This window comes from Dryobates pubescens (assembly GCF_014839835.1).
Source record: "Dryobates pubescens isolate bDryPub1 chromosome W unlocalized genomic scaffold, bDryPub1.pri SUPER_W_unloc_2, whole genome shotgun sequence".
In the NCBI taxonomy this organism is placed as follows: Eukaryota; Metazoa; Chordata; class Aves; order Piciformes; family Picidae; genus Dryobates; species Dryobates pubescens.
Window position 1 is genome coordinate 183,914 of NW_026530689.1, and position 12,903 is coordinate 196,816.

The 12,903-nt window shown below is 42.3% G+C and overlaps 1 protein-coding gene across 1 annotated transcript in view; it reads left to right on the forward strand.

Annotated features, from left to right (window-relative positions):
• Window positions 1–12,903, forward strand: part of KCMF1 (potassium channel modulatory factor 1) — a 196,866-nt gene that overhangs the window by 177,368 nt on the left and 6,595 nt on the right. The window contains exons 4-5 of the mRNA XM_054179263.1: window positions 6,259–6,360; window positions 8,833–9,007. Coding sequence (XP_054035238.1) covers window positions 6,259–6,360; window positions 8,833–9,007 — 277 coding nt within the window. The remainder of the gene's footprint in view (window positions 1–6,258; window positions 6,361–8,832; window positions 9,008–12,903) is intronic.

Sequence of the window (12,903 nt, forward strand, 5' to 3'; positions counted from 1 at the left end):
GTTGCTTGTGCTAAATGTTTCTCCCAGTTTTTCAAAGATCCACCTCCCATGGCTTTGAGAGTGGTCTTCAACAAACCGTTGTAGCGTTCAATCTTCCCTGCAGCTGGTGCATAGTATGGAATATGGAAAATCCACTCAATGCCGTGCTCTTTTGCCCAGCTCTTTACAAGGTTGTTCTTGAAATGAGTTCCGTTGTCAGACTCAATCCTCTCTGGAGTTCCGTGTCTCCACAGGATCTGTCTCTCCAGACCGAGAATGGTGTTGCATGCAGTTGCATGTGGAACTGCATAAGTTTCCAGCCATCCAGTGTTTGCCTCTACCATAGTAAGCACGTACTGCTTACCAGAGCGAGAACGTGGGAGAGTGATGTAGTCAATCTGCCAAGCTTCACCATACCTGTACTTGGACCATACCGGACCATACCACACCATACCACAAGGGCTTAATTCGCTTTGCCTGCTTAATAGCAGCACAAATGTCACAGTCATGGATGACTTGTGTGATGGCATCCATGGAAATGTCTATGGATCTGTCACGAGCCCATTGGTATGTTGCATCTCTGCCTTGATGTCCTGATGAATCGTGAGCCCACCGAGCTAAGAATATCTCACCTCGGTGTTTCCAGTCGAGATCAAGTTCAGAGTCCTTGTCTACTTGAGAAACTCTTGCAGCTAAATCTGCCTGATGGTTGTGCTGCTGTTCCTCAGTAGCTTTGCTCTTAGGAATGTGAGCATCAATGTGTCTCACTTTCACTGGAATTCTCTCGATTCGATCAGCAATGTCTTGCCACAGGTCGGCTGCCCAGATGGGTTTTCCTTTCCTCTGCCAGCCATTCTTTTTCCAGTTCTTTAGCCAACCCCATAGAGCATTGGCTACCATCCATGAGTCGGTGTAGAGATAAAGCTTTGGCCATCTCTCACGTTCAGCTACATTGAGAGCTAGCTGGACAGCTTTTACCTCTGCAAACTGACTGGATTCTCCTTCTCCATCCTTCGCCTCTGCAACTCGGCGTGTTGGACTCCACACTGCAGACTTCCACCTTCGCTTGTTCCCGACGAGACGACAGGAACCGTCTGTGAACAAAGCATATTTCTTTTCATCATCAGAAAGGTCATTGTAAGGAGGAGCTTCCTCAGCACGAGTTACTCTCTCCTCTGGAGGTTTAGTACAGTTGGTACCTTCAGGCCAACTTGAGATCACCTCCACCATACCAGGTCTTTCAAGATTTCCCATTCAAGCTCTCTGTGTTATCAGAGCCATCCACTTGGACCAGGTGGAATCTGTGGCATGATGCGTTGTGGAACCGCATCCAATTCAAAACTGGTAATCTGGGAGCTAAGAGAAGTTGTGATTCAGTTCCAATTACTTCAGAAGCTGCTTTCACTCCTTCATAGGCAGCTAGAATCTCTTTCTCTGTTGGAGTGTAATTAGCCTCTGAACCTCTGTAACCTCGACTCCAGAAACCAAGAGGTCGTCCACGTGTCTCACCTGGAGCTTTTTGCCACAAGCACCAGGTTGGACCATTGTCACCTGCAGCCGTGTACAAAATGTTCTTAATATCTGGACCATCTCGGACAGGTCCCAGTCCCACTGCTTGAACTACTTCTTGCTTTATCTGGTCAAAGGCTACTTGTTGTTCAGGTCCCCAGTGGAAACTATTCCTCTTTCGAGTCACATCATACAGAGGTTTCACAATCTGACTGTATCCAGGAATGTGTAGTCTCTAAAATCCCACTGTCACCAAGAAACGTAGAGTTTCTTGCTTGTTCGTGGGATTTGCCATGGTAGAGACTGTTTACCACATCCACTGGAATGTGTCTGCGTCCATCCTGCCACTGCACTCCCAGAAACTGGATCTCTGTGGTAGGACCTTTCACCTTGTCTCTCTTGATGGCAAAACCTGCATTCAGAAGAATGTCCATGATTTTGTTGCCTTTCTCGAAGACTTCCTCAGCAGTTTTACCCCAGACGATGATATCATCGATGAACTGGATGTGTTCTGAAGCACCACCTTCCTCCAGAGCATCATGGATCACTGCATGACAGATGCTGGAGCTGTGGATCCAGCCCATTGGCAGTCTGTTGAAAGTGTACTGGATTCCTCTCCAGGTGAAAGCAAACGGAGGCCTGCACTCCTCTCCTATGGGAATAGAGAAGAAGGCATTAGCAATGTCTATGGTAGCATACCATTTGGCCTCTTTGGATTCCAGCTCATACTGGAGTTCCATCATGTCTGGTACTGCTGCACTCATAGGCGGAGTTACTTCATTCAGGGCTCGGTAGTCCACTGTCAGACACCAGTCTCCATTCGGCTTTCGCACAGGCCACACTGGACTGTTGAAAGGTGAATGAGTTTTGCTGATGACTTTCGGACTCTCCAGCTGACGAATCAGATTCTGAATGGGCAACAAAGAGTCACGGTTGGTTCTGTATTGTCTGTGATGCACAGTCTGAGAAGCAACCGGCAATTTAATGTCCTGAATCTTGTGTTGTCCCACAACTGCAGATTCATCCGAGAGTTCAGGTCTAGCAGACAGCTTCAGCTTTTGTCCATCAATTTCTACAGAAGCTACTCCAAAAGCCCATTTGTAACCCTTAGGGTCCTTGAAACGCCCTTCTCTCAGAAAATCAATTCCCAAAATACAAGGTGCATCAGGTCCGGTCACAACTGTATGCTTCTTCCACTGCTTACCAGTTAGACTTATATTAACCTCTACCTTACTTAACTCTTGAGATCCACCAGTGACTCCCAGAATAGTTATGGACTCCGATCCCTGATAATTTGATGGCATTATGTTGCACTGAGCTCCTGTGTCAACCAAGGCCCTGTACTTCTGAAAGTGTGAAGTGCCAGGCCACTGGATGTACACATCCCAATAGATTCTGTTATCTCCATTATCCCTCTCCTCCCCCTGGCGGGAGGCAGGGCACCCCTAATTGTGGGGAACATTTCCACAGGTGCAACGAGCACACTGTGCAGTGTTAGAACTGGAGCCACTGTTGGAGCTACTAGAGTTGTCCTGGGGAACTGTGGAAGTAACAGCTACCCTTCTGGTATTGCTACCCTGGGTTCTGCCACTTTGCAGTTCCCTCAGTCTCCTGAAAAGATTAGAAGTCGGTTGACCATCCCACCTGTTCATGTTCTCACCAAACTGATCACGCAGAGTTATCCAAATGGTCCTACGTGATTGCCTTGGTGGTCTGTTTTGGTTTGGCCTGTTTTGGAATGACCTCCTTGGAGGACGTCTATTCCTCACAGCTGAAACCTGCACCCACCTGGAGGAAGAATTGGAATTATCTCTTGGTGCCAATTGGGATATGGAATCTTTGATTTCATCCTTCAGCTCTCTCATGCAATCCTTTATCTCACTAGACAGAGCTTTAATGGCTGAAACCAAAGGAACACGTGTCATGCTATCATCCAATTGTCTTCGTTGATCAGTGAATTGGCCAACCATAGGAGGATCTCCACCATAATTTCTTGCCACAATTCTACTTGCCAAAATGTTTGCATAATCGGAAGGAGCAAGCTTGATGAGCTTTTTAGCAAGACCAGCTGCCACAGGAATGTCATCAGGATTCAGAGTATCATGGTCACCATAGAGTATCTCTCTAATGGCAAACTCTCTCAGATGCTTAATTCCCTCATCTATGGTAGTCCAGGGCTTAGGATTCCAGGGAAGATCATCTCGGGAAGGGTATCTCAGGGAAACTGCCATTAAAAGGCGTATCCACAGATTAACCTTACCGAGAATCCTGGCTAGATGTCTATCTATTCCATTATCCTTTGAGAGAGTTCCTAGCTGAGCTGCTGACTTGTCTCCAACTATTAGAGCTGGAGCACCTGTGTCATAACACCTAGCAAGCCAAGATAGGATGGGTTCCTTCTCTGCTCTGAGGTAATCTTTGCAGACATTGCGAAGCTCCTCCCTCGGTGATGAGCATTCGGTGATGTCATCTTGCTCTCCATCTATCACATCTTCCTGAACCTTTTGTCCCCATAATCCTGCTGTCACTCTCCTAAGGACCTCTTTAAGCTGAAAAGCACCACTGCCAGCTGCTGTCTTAGCTGCATCTCCATCCTGTGATGATCTCAATAACTCAGCTATATCTCTAAGACAAATCTTCTCTTCATCTCCAGCAGGCCCTTTCCTAGCAGAGGTTCCCTCACCAGGATCATCCTGTCTAGCAGAGGTTCCCTCACCGGGATCGGTCTCCTGCTCTTCTCCTCCATTAGCTCCACTAGCTCCTGGATCAGCTTTGGCCTTTCCACCTCTGGTCTTTAAGACTGCTACTTGTTTAACTGGAGCTGTGTTTGAATTTACAGCCATCCTGATAGAAGCTGACAGGTCCTGATCTAAATCAGCCGCCGTGGGGGCCCCTTCCAGTCCTGTCATGGCGGACGGAAATGACCTTGCCTCACTACCGGTCGCCATCTTGGGAATGGGAGCCGCCCCTGGCTGCTTGCCAAAGTCATAGAGTGGAGCATTTAAGGCTGCTTTGCCAATAGGTTTTGCTATTTTTCTAACTGACACAGCCCCTTCCTCGTCACTCGAGGACGCTGGGGCAGATTTAGAGGAACGCCTACGCTTCCTAGATTTTTGCTTAATCACAAAACATGCTCGAGAAACCTTTTTCTCTCTATGTAGAGCCCACAGCAGATAGACATTAATTATCAGCAACAGCAGGATTACACCCGTCAAATAAATCACCTTAAGATCCCAGCCAGCACTTAAAGTTACTCTTTGACCTCCTGAAGTGTTAAACTCCCTTATCTCGATCGGCAAAGTGGAAGACGTTCTATTGCCGTAATTAGTGAGCCGAAAAAACCCCAAACAGTGTTTATACAACAGCTGGATCCTATGCATAAACCACAAATAGATTTTACGCATTAAATATTTACCTATCTGGTCTAACATCAACCCGATGCAGTACCGGTAGACCAACATGCCACAGACCGAGAAGAATAAACGTTCTAAAACCCAGAGCATTCTCATTTCGTTTCTCCGGCTGAGACAAGCAATAAATCAACTTAATTACTTAATTACCCAGCCCCACGTTGGGCGCCAATAAAAAAGGAGTGTGGTGGTTTGAAAGGAAAGGCTCTGCTTTCCCTCCCCCACTGAGAAAGAGACCACGGCTAAACCCAGTCGGAGAAATGAGAGTATATTTTACAAGGAAACAGATTCTATGTAACAGAACAAATACAGGTATTTTACAATATATACAGGAATATACAGCAAATGAACTCAGCCAGAAACCAGACCCCCCACAGAGGGGGCTTCCCCCTGTGCCCCCTTCACCCCCTACCTCCCTTCTCCCCCAAAAGAGGTAGAAAAGAGATGTGGACGGTTAACAGGGCAGGAAAGGAAGAAAGGCCTGGCACAAGGAGTTAGTATCTTATCTTAGTTGGCCAGAATCCCAGAAGCAGATCCAGCCGAGAGGGACAGCGAAGGAAGGAAGACTGAGAGAAAGTTCCCAGCTCCCCTGGGTCCAATCTCTCCTCCCACAATCCTACCAATGAAATTCATTTAGAATACCAAAATATTTTTATAAACTTTTAGCCAGTGTGCCCCTTCCTTAAAGGCACAGTGTCAAACGGCCACAGTGGGCAACAAAGTTGGTGAGGGTTTTGGAACACGAGCCCCATGAGGAGAGACTGATGGAGCTGGGGTTGCTTAGCCTGGAGAAGCGGAGGCTCAGGGGAGACATTATTGCTCTTTACAACTACCTTAAGGGAGGTTGTTGCCAGGTGGGGGTTGGTCTCTTCTCCCAGGCACCCAGCACCAGAATAAGAGGACACAGTCTCAATCTGGGCCAGGGGAGGTTTCAGCTGGTGCTTAGGAAGAAATTCTGCACAGAGAGTGATTTGCCATTGGAATGGGCTGCCTGGGGCGGTGGTGTAGTCACCATCATTGGAGGTGTTTAGGAGGAGACTTGATAGGGTGCTTGGTTGCATGGTTTAGTTGATTAGATAGTGTTGGATGATAGGTTGGATGTGATGATCTCGAAGGTCTCTTCCAACCTGGTCTGGTCTATTCTATTCTATTCTATTCCATTCTATTCTAAAAATGATACTAAAATTAACAGGTGCCTATGAACACATTCAGTGTTTTAATCCTGGGGCTGTTTAGGTATAGGATTAGAATGTGGTATTTAAAGTATAAGAATCCATGTCAAGTGATCAAATCTGAATTGTATTTTATGATTTGTGTAAAGTTGATTGTGTTTGGGTTTTTTCTCACTTTGTTGTTTCAGATCTGTCCAATATGTGCAGCATTACCTGGAGGGGATCCTAATCATGTCACAGATGACTTTGCAGCTCATCTTACACTGGAACACAGAGCTCCTAGAGATTTAATATCCTTTCTGAAGTTGAGACTGTTTCTTATGATAGCTGTAATTGTTTTGAATGTGGTAGTCAAGTGGCTACATCAGTTTTGCATATTTTTTAGGATTGGTGTTTAGTTATAGGGGATCTGTATGTCTGAATTTTTTACATGTATATATTTTTACATCTATCAGACTGTGAATAGTCTTAAGGTGTAGCTTGACAGTGTGAGTATATGTTTTTGTGTTATTCTAGATAGCAAAACCTGTTAAAAATGGTTTTGACACCCAGCTGATTCTTTCTGTATTGAAATTTTTATTTGCCCTTCTTGATTATTAGTTCTAATGGTATTTTGTGTATGGGAAAGCAACAATCCATATGCAATAGCATATTATAGATAATTGCAAGACTGAAAGCAGTACATTTCACCAAAAGCAAATGCATTGGAGAATACTTTGACATTGTTTGATCAGTTTTATCACTGTACTGCAATAGGGTAGTTTCAGCCTGTTATTTATTGACTTTTTAAAAGATATAACTAGGAGAGCTACCTGGAGAGTTCCTCGGTATTAGGGCTGTCTTTCATTGTACTGATATAACTATTCTAAACCACTGGACAGTTTAAAGTGTCAGGTTTTTCATACTTGAAGTACTATTTTCTTTTGCATTATTTGATCTTGGGAATAGTAATGTGTCTTGTCTTTTTGCTGTGCAAAATACCTAGAATTCATGCTTCTGGAGCTTTTCTTCTGCCTTCCACATCAGTGATGTCAGATAGCTTTTAATTAGTAAATGGAGACTCTGGACAGTTCTTTAAATTCCATTTTCTTTCTTAAACAATTTTCAACTGGTTTAGTGTTTAAAGCATTACTTTAGTCTTGGCTATGTAAATGATTCTAGCTGGACTGTTTTCCATATATGTTTACAATGAGTTAAGAGTTCCAAATGCTTTTTTGACCCCAATACTAGGTGGATGAGACATCAATATACTCTTAACTAGTATTTAAATAATGTTGTTTACCTTAAAAACATTTGGAAAGGTGTAGTTAGCAAGCTACTAAGATCCTTTTCTAATTGAGACCAAGGATGGATTTTTTCAAAGGATTTATATTAAGGATGTTCTAGTTATCTTCTTTCCCAAGTTTACTTTGAAAGAATCCCAACATGGGGACATTTTTCTGTCAGCTGTACCTATGGAAAGCTTCCCAGAGTGCATGAGAGCAGTAGTCAATCAGTAAAATATTAGTGACAATGTTGTCACTTCCAGTCTCCAGTATAAACATTTCCAAAAGGTGAACAAACCAATCTGTGCTAGACAGCTATATTCTGTCCCAAGGGAGAGTCTCTTCTCTCAAACCCTGCAAGTGAAATGGTTTATGCTTTGTAGCATAATAGATTTGAGAGAGAATAAATTCTTCCTGTATAGTAACTGGATATTCTTACTTGCCAAAAGAAGTTTGGTAATTTGTCAGTCTTCAGTTTCTCAACTCATCAAGATGGCATGGAAATTAATTCTCTACCATAATCACGTGGGATTACATTCTATACTATATAATTTTGGAATAAGTACATTGGCCACTAATTTGATACAAATAGTAGATTTTAAACAAGTGATAAACATACTGGGTTTGAGAATAAGAAAATTGGAGATGAGGTGAACTGAAGATACTAATTTAGAAATTGGAAAAAATAAGATATGTCCAAATACATTATTTCCTAGCTTAGTAGTAAATTGCACTAGTGTTTCTTAAGATAAAAGGAAGCTTTAGCTAGACTGTCTTGGAGAACTCATATGTTAACAATGTTCTGAGAAAGATTAAATTATTTGTTGATAGTCTCTTTAGTATATATGAAAAAGCTTATATTTCAAGTCATAGCTTTTATAGACATTTCCTAAGAAATGTGGAAAATAAAGTGAAAAAGCTTGGGTTTGTAATTGGAGCAAATTGAATTTGTGTGGAGAAAGAGAGGAAAGATGAAGCAAAGGGATATGAGAGGAGTGCTGAATCCTCTGTTGACCTGCAATTCCTTGAAGACTAGAGTAGGTGAAATTCCTTGGATAAAAGTATAAAATGCAATAATTACTGTGTTCTCTTGATAAGAATGGCAATAACAATTTGTAGATAATTGTCAATATCCTTATTTCTCAATATTGATGTTAAATCCTTATGTCTATTGAGTAATGTGTTCTGCTAAACATGAATCATCAGTTTAAATTATCTAGTAGAAAACGTTAATCCAGAAGTCAGAAAATCCATGCTGACATTTTTTTAGACATAAAAATTCTGGGAAAGATTAATTTAGTGCAAGCAATCTTGAATGTCTTGGGTTCAGATCCACAGGTCTGACTAGCACCGTAGATATAATTGCATTATTCTTATAATGTTCAAATCATTGTTTTATGAACAAGGAAACAGTGTATTGCCTGATCATTCCACCTAGTAAATGTTCATACTGTTTAATGCTTGATAGTGAAAGACTTTTCTTAACTGCTTGATTACGATGAATCTAGTGGTGTTCGGCATGTACGTAGGATGTTTCACCCAGGCCGTGGTTTGGGAGGCCCGCGTGCACGTAGATCAAACATGCATTTTACTAGCAGTTCCACTGGTGGGCTTTCATCTTCTCAGAGTTCTTATTCTCCAAGCAACAGAGAAACCATGGATCCTATAGCTGGTAAGAGCTGTAACCACTGATTTTATCTCAGAGTCCTTAAATAGACTTTGAAACAAAATCCAAGATGGTACTAGTTGCCTTGTTTTTCTGTGTTTTGAAAAAAAGAAAATGCTTACCATGTTGGAATTAATGGATGTTTACTGATGAAAAGTATCATTAACTGGATTATGTACAGGGATTGAATCTGGAACTTCTGAAATGAAAAATACTATGCCTCTAAATTTAGAGACTCCTAGGCTCATTCCCATGGCTGACCACAGGTGATATCAAAGAGTGTTTGAGGTTGGAAGGGACCTTTCAAGATTACCTAGTCCAACACCACACCCCTCTCCCACCCAGCCCCCAAAGCAGGGCCACCTAGAGCAGTTTGCTCAGGATCATGTCCAGATGGGTTTTTTTAATATCTCCATGGATGGACTCCACAATCTTTCTGATCTTCCTCACAATAAAAAATGTTTTCTTGTGTTCAGATAGATTTCATTTGTTTTAATTTGTGCCCATTGTCTCTAGCCCTGTCAGTGGGCAGTATAGAGGTGCCTCTGGCTCCCTTTCTTTCATGTAGTTCTTTCATGTATTTACATGTACTGATAAGATTCCCCCCCCTTGAACCTTCTGTCTTCCAGGCTGAAGAATCTCAGGTCTCTCAGCCTCTCCTCATATGTATGTATGTATTTAAAAAATAACCATTACCTACTTCAATGCATCTAGCTTTAATTTGTCACATGCATAAAAGTGTTAGAGATGAATCTTAATATTTTTAGCACAAACCAAATGCTGTACTCAAGTTCATCAAGATGAAATTAGTTCAATTGGCATATCATTGATAGACATTTAAAATGTGCTCAGTTTGCTTTCAGATTACAGTTGGGAGGTATTTTAACTATATTTTTTAATTCCCAAATAATTGTATTTTAATACACATTTTATAGAGAGCTTAATGCTGTGCAAGGGGAAGGTAAGCCTGAAGTCAATGTTGAGCTAACTCACAGAAGAAACTCACAAGATGGAGACTGTATCCTTGTCTCTGCTCAGGGCAGAAGGAGGAACCTTGCCTCTTCCCCTAAAGTGCTTTGTGGTGGGTTGAAAATTCCCCCCCCAACATTAACTTTACCAGACCAGCTCAGCTGGAAGCAAATGAAAGCTGTATTTACAGGCAAAACTCCAATCTACAATGGAATGCAATGAATATGTACAAAATAGACAGGAGTTGCAATATTTACAGGTATTTACAACTAATATACAGCACAAGAACCCCCCTGACCAAGGACCAGGGGAAGCTACTAGCTTCTCCCTCCCTGCCTCCCCCTTACCCCCCCTGTACAAAAGGGACAAGAAACAGAAGCAGAGAAGTTAATACCAGTCACAGCCTGTGGTGGTTTAGAAATTTCCCACTACATTAACAAAAGCACGACTCACTCAGTCAAGAAGCAAATGGAAGCTATATTTACAAAGCAAAAACTGCATTCTACAATAGAATGCAATGAATATGTACAAATATACAGGATTTACAATATTATACAGGTATTTACAATCAGAAAACAGCATGGAACCCCCCCAGAACCCCTTCTGGTGTCCCAAAAGGAGTGGGGAAACTGCTCCACTCTCCCCTAACCCCCCCTTTCCCTCTATAATTAGAAGAAAAGAGAAAAATGTTAGGAGAACTGGTAGCTGAAAGCATTGTTAGTGTCCTTATCTTCAAGGTCAGTAGCAATAATATTCTCTCCAGACCAGCAAAAGTAGACAGGCAGCCAGAGAAGAAAGGAAGGAATGAAGTACAACGTGTGAGATTGCTAGGGTACATCTCACACATCTGCCCAGTGAAATTCGTTTAGAATAATCTTTTGTTTTCCTTTTTACACCCAACTGTGAAGTGTTTATATTTTTCCACTTTTTCTGCTTGAAATCTGCAGCTAACTTTTAAAGGCATAGCCTAAAACTGCCACACAACTAAAGTAGTGCAGCCAAGTGAGAAGAGAGAGAGATTGTTTTGGGAAGTAAATCTTATGGTAGATGTCTCTCCAATGGGATTGTTTAGAATTGTCTTTATTTTCCATTTTACACCCAATAGTGATTTATTTACATTTTACTACTTTTCTGTTCAAGATCTGTGAAAAATTTTAAAGGCATAGCCTATAACTACCACAATCCACCCCTTTTAAAAAAAACCTACCACATGCTTCTATGTAACAGACATGATGATCTGGGACTGGAGAATGAAGATCACATAAGTAACTGACAGGATCCAGGAAAAGCCCATCTAAAGATGCTCCAACCACTCATGCACATTAGAACCAGTGTCACCAGAAAAGCACATAAAGAATTAATAATTGGAGACTCCTTATTGAGAGGCACCAAAGCACCCATTTTCCATCCAGACAATTTCTCTAGAGAAGTTTACTGCCTTCCAGGAGCTCTCATTCATGATATTACTGTTAAGCTGCTGAGCCAGGTGAACCCTACATGTTATCATTCTCTTCTGCTATTCCACATAGGGTCCAATGATACTGCAACAAGGCAACAGAAGCATCTAAAGAGACTATATGTCAATCAAAGCAATCTTAAAAGGGTCTGGAGCACCAGTAGTGTTCTCCTCTGTCCTCTCAGTCAGAGGAAGGGGTTCAGGAAAAAGACAACAAATTGAAGAGGTGAATGCCTGGCTTGAGTGGCTGGTGCCATATTCAAGGTTTTCATCTAGGATCATGGATCTGCCTTTGAGAAGCTGGGTCTGTTGGGAGCTGATGAGATTGTCCTGACCAAGTGGGGCAAGAGGGCCTTCACCAACAAGCTGTTACGACTTATAAGGAGAGCTTTAAACTAGATTTGGTGGAGGAACAGGATGGAGTTTTCATTATCAGACAAGAGACAGGGCCCACTGATGTATTAGGAACCAAGAGGAAAATGCCTGTGAAGTGCCTTTGTTGCGGTTTGGCCCTCAGCCAGGGCCAAATGCCCACCAAAGCCACTCTATCACTCTCCTTCTTAGATGGGAAAATATAACAAAAACACAGGAGTCAAGGTAGAAGCAATTTAAAAGAATGTAAAACAAAAGCAATGACTGCACACGGAAGCAAGAGCAAATGTGACCGTTTGACACTGTGCCTTTAAGGAAGGGGCACACTGGCTAAATGTTTATAAAATATTTTGGTATTCTAAATTAATTTCATTGGTAGGATTGTGGGAGGTGAGATTGTTAGACCCAGGGGAGCTGGGACTTTCTCGCAGTTTCTCTTCCTTCGCTGTTCCTTTCGGCTGGATCTGCTTCTGGGCTTCTGGCCAACTAAGATAAAATACTAACTCCCTATGCCAGGCCTCTCTTTCTTTCCTGCCCTGTTAACCATCCTTATCTCTTTTCTACCTCTTTTGGGGGAGAAGGGAGGTAGGGGGGTGAAGGGGGCACAGGGGGAAGCCCCCTCTGTGGGGGGTCTGGTTTCTGGTTGAGTTCATTTGCTGTATATTCGTGTACATATTGTAAAATCCCTGTATTTGTTGTGTTACATAGAATCTGCTTCCTTGTAAAATATACTCTCATTTCTCCGACTGAGTTTTAGCCACGGTTTCTTTCTCAGTGGGGGAGGGAAAGAAGAGCTTTTCCTCTCAACCCACCACAGCAAAGAAATATGTTATTCTCTACTTCTCATCAGCAAATGATGTTTGGACACTCCCAGGAAGCAGGGTTTCAATACATGTAACAATTGCTCCAGAGGACAGATGCCATCAACAAATGTCCCCACTGTAATGGTGTGAGGTTTAATCTACCCGCACCAACATAAAGCACAGCTAAACTCAGCCAGAGAAGCAAATGGAAAGCTGTATTTTACAAGCAATGATGAAATGCAATGAATATATACAAAATATACAGTATTTACAATATCATACAAGAATTTACAGGGAATAGC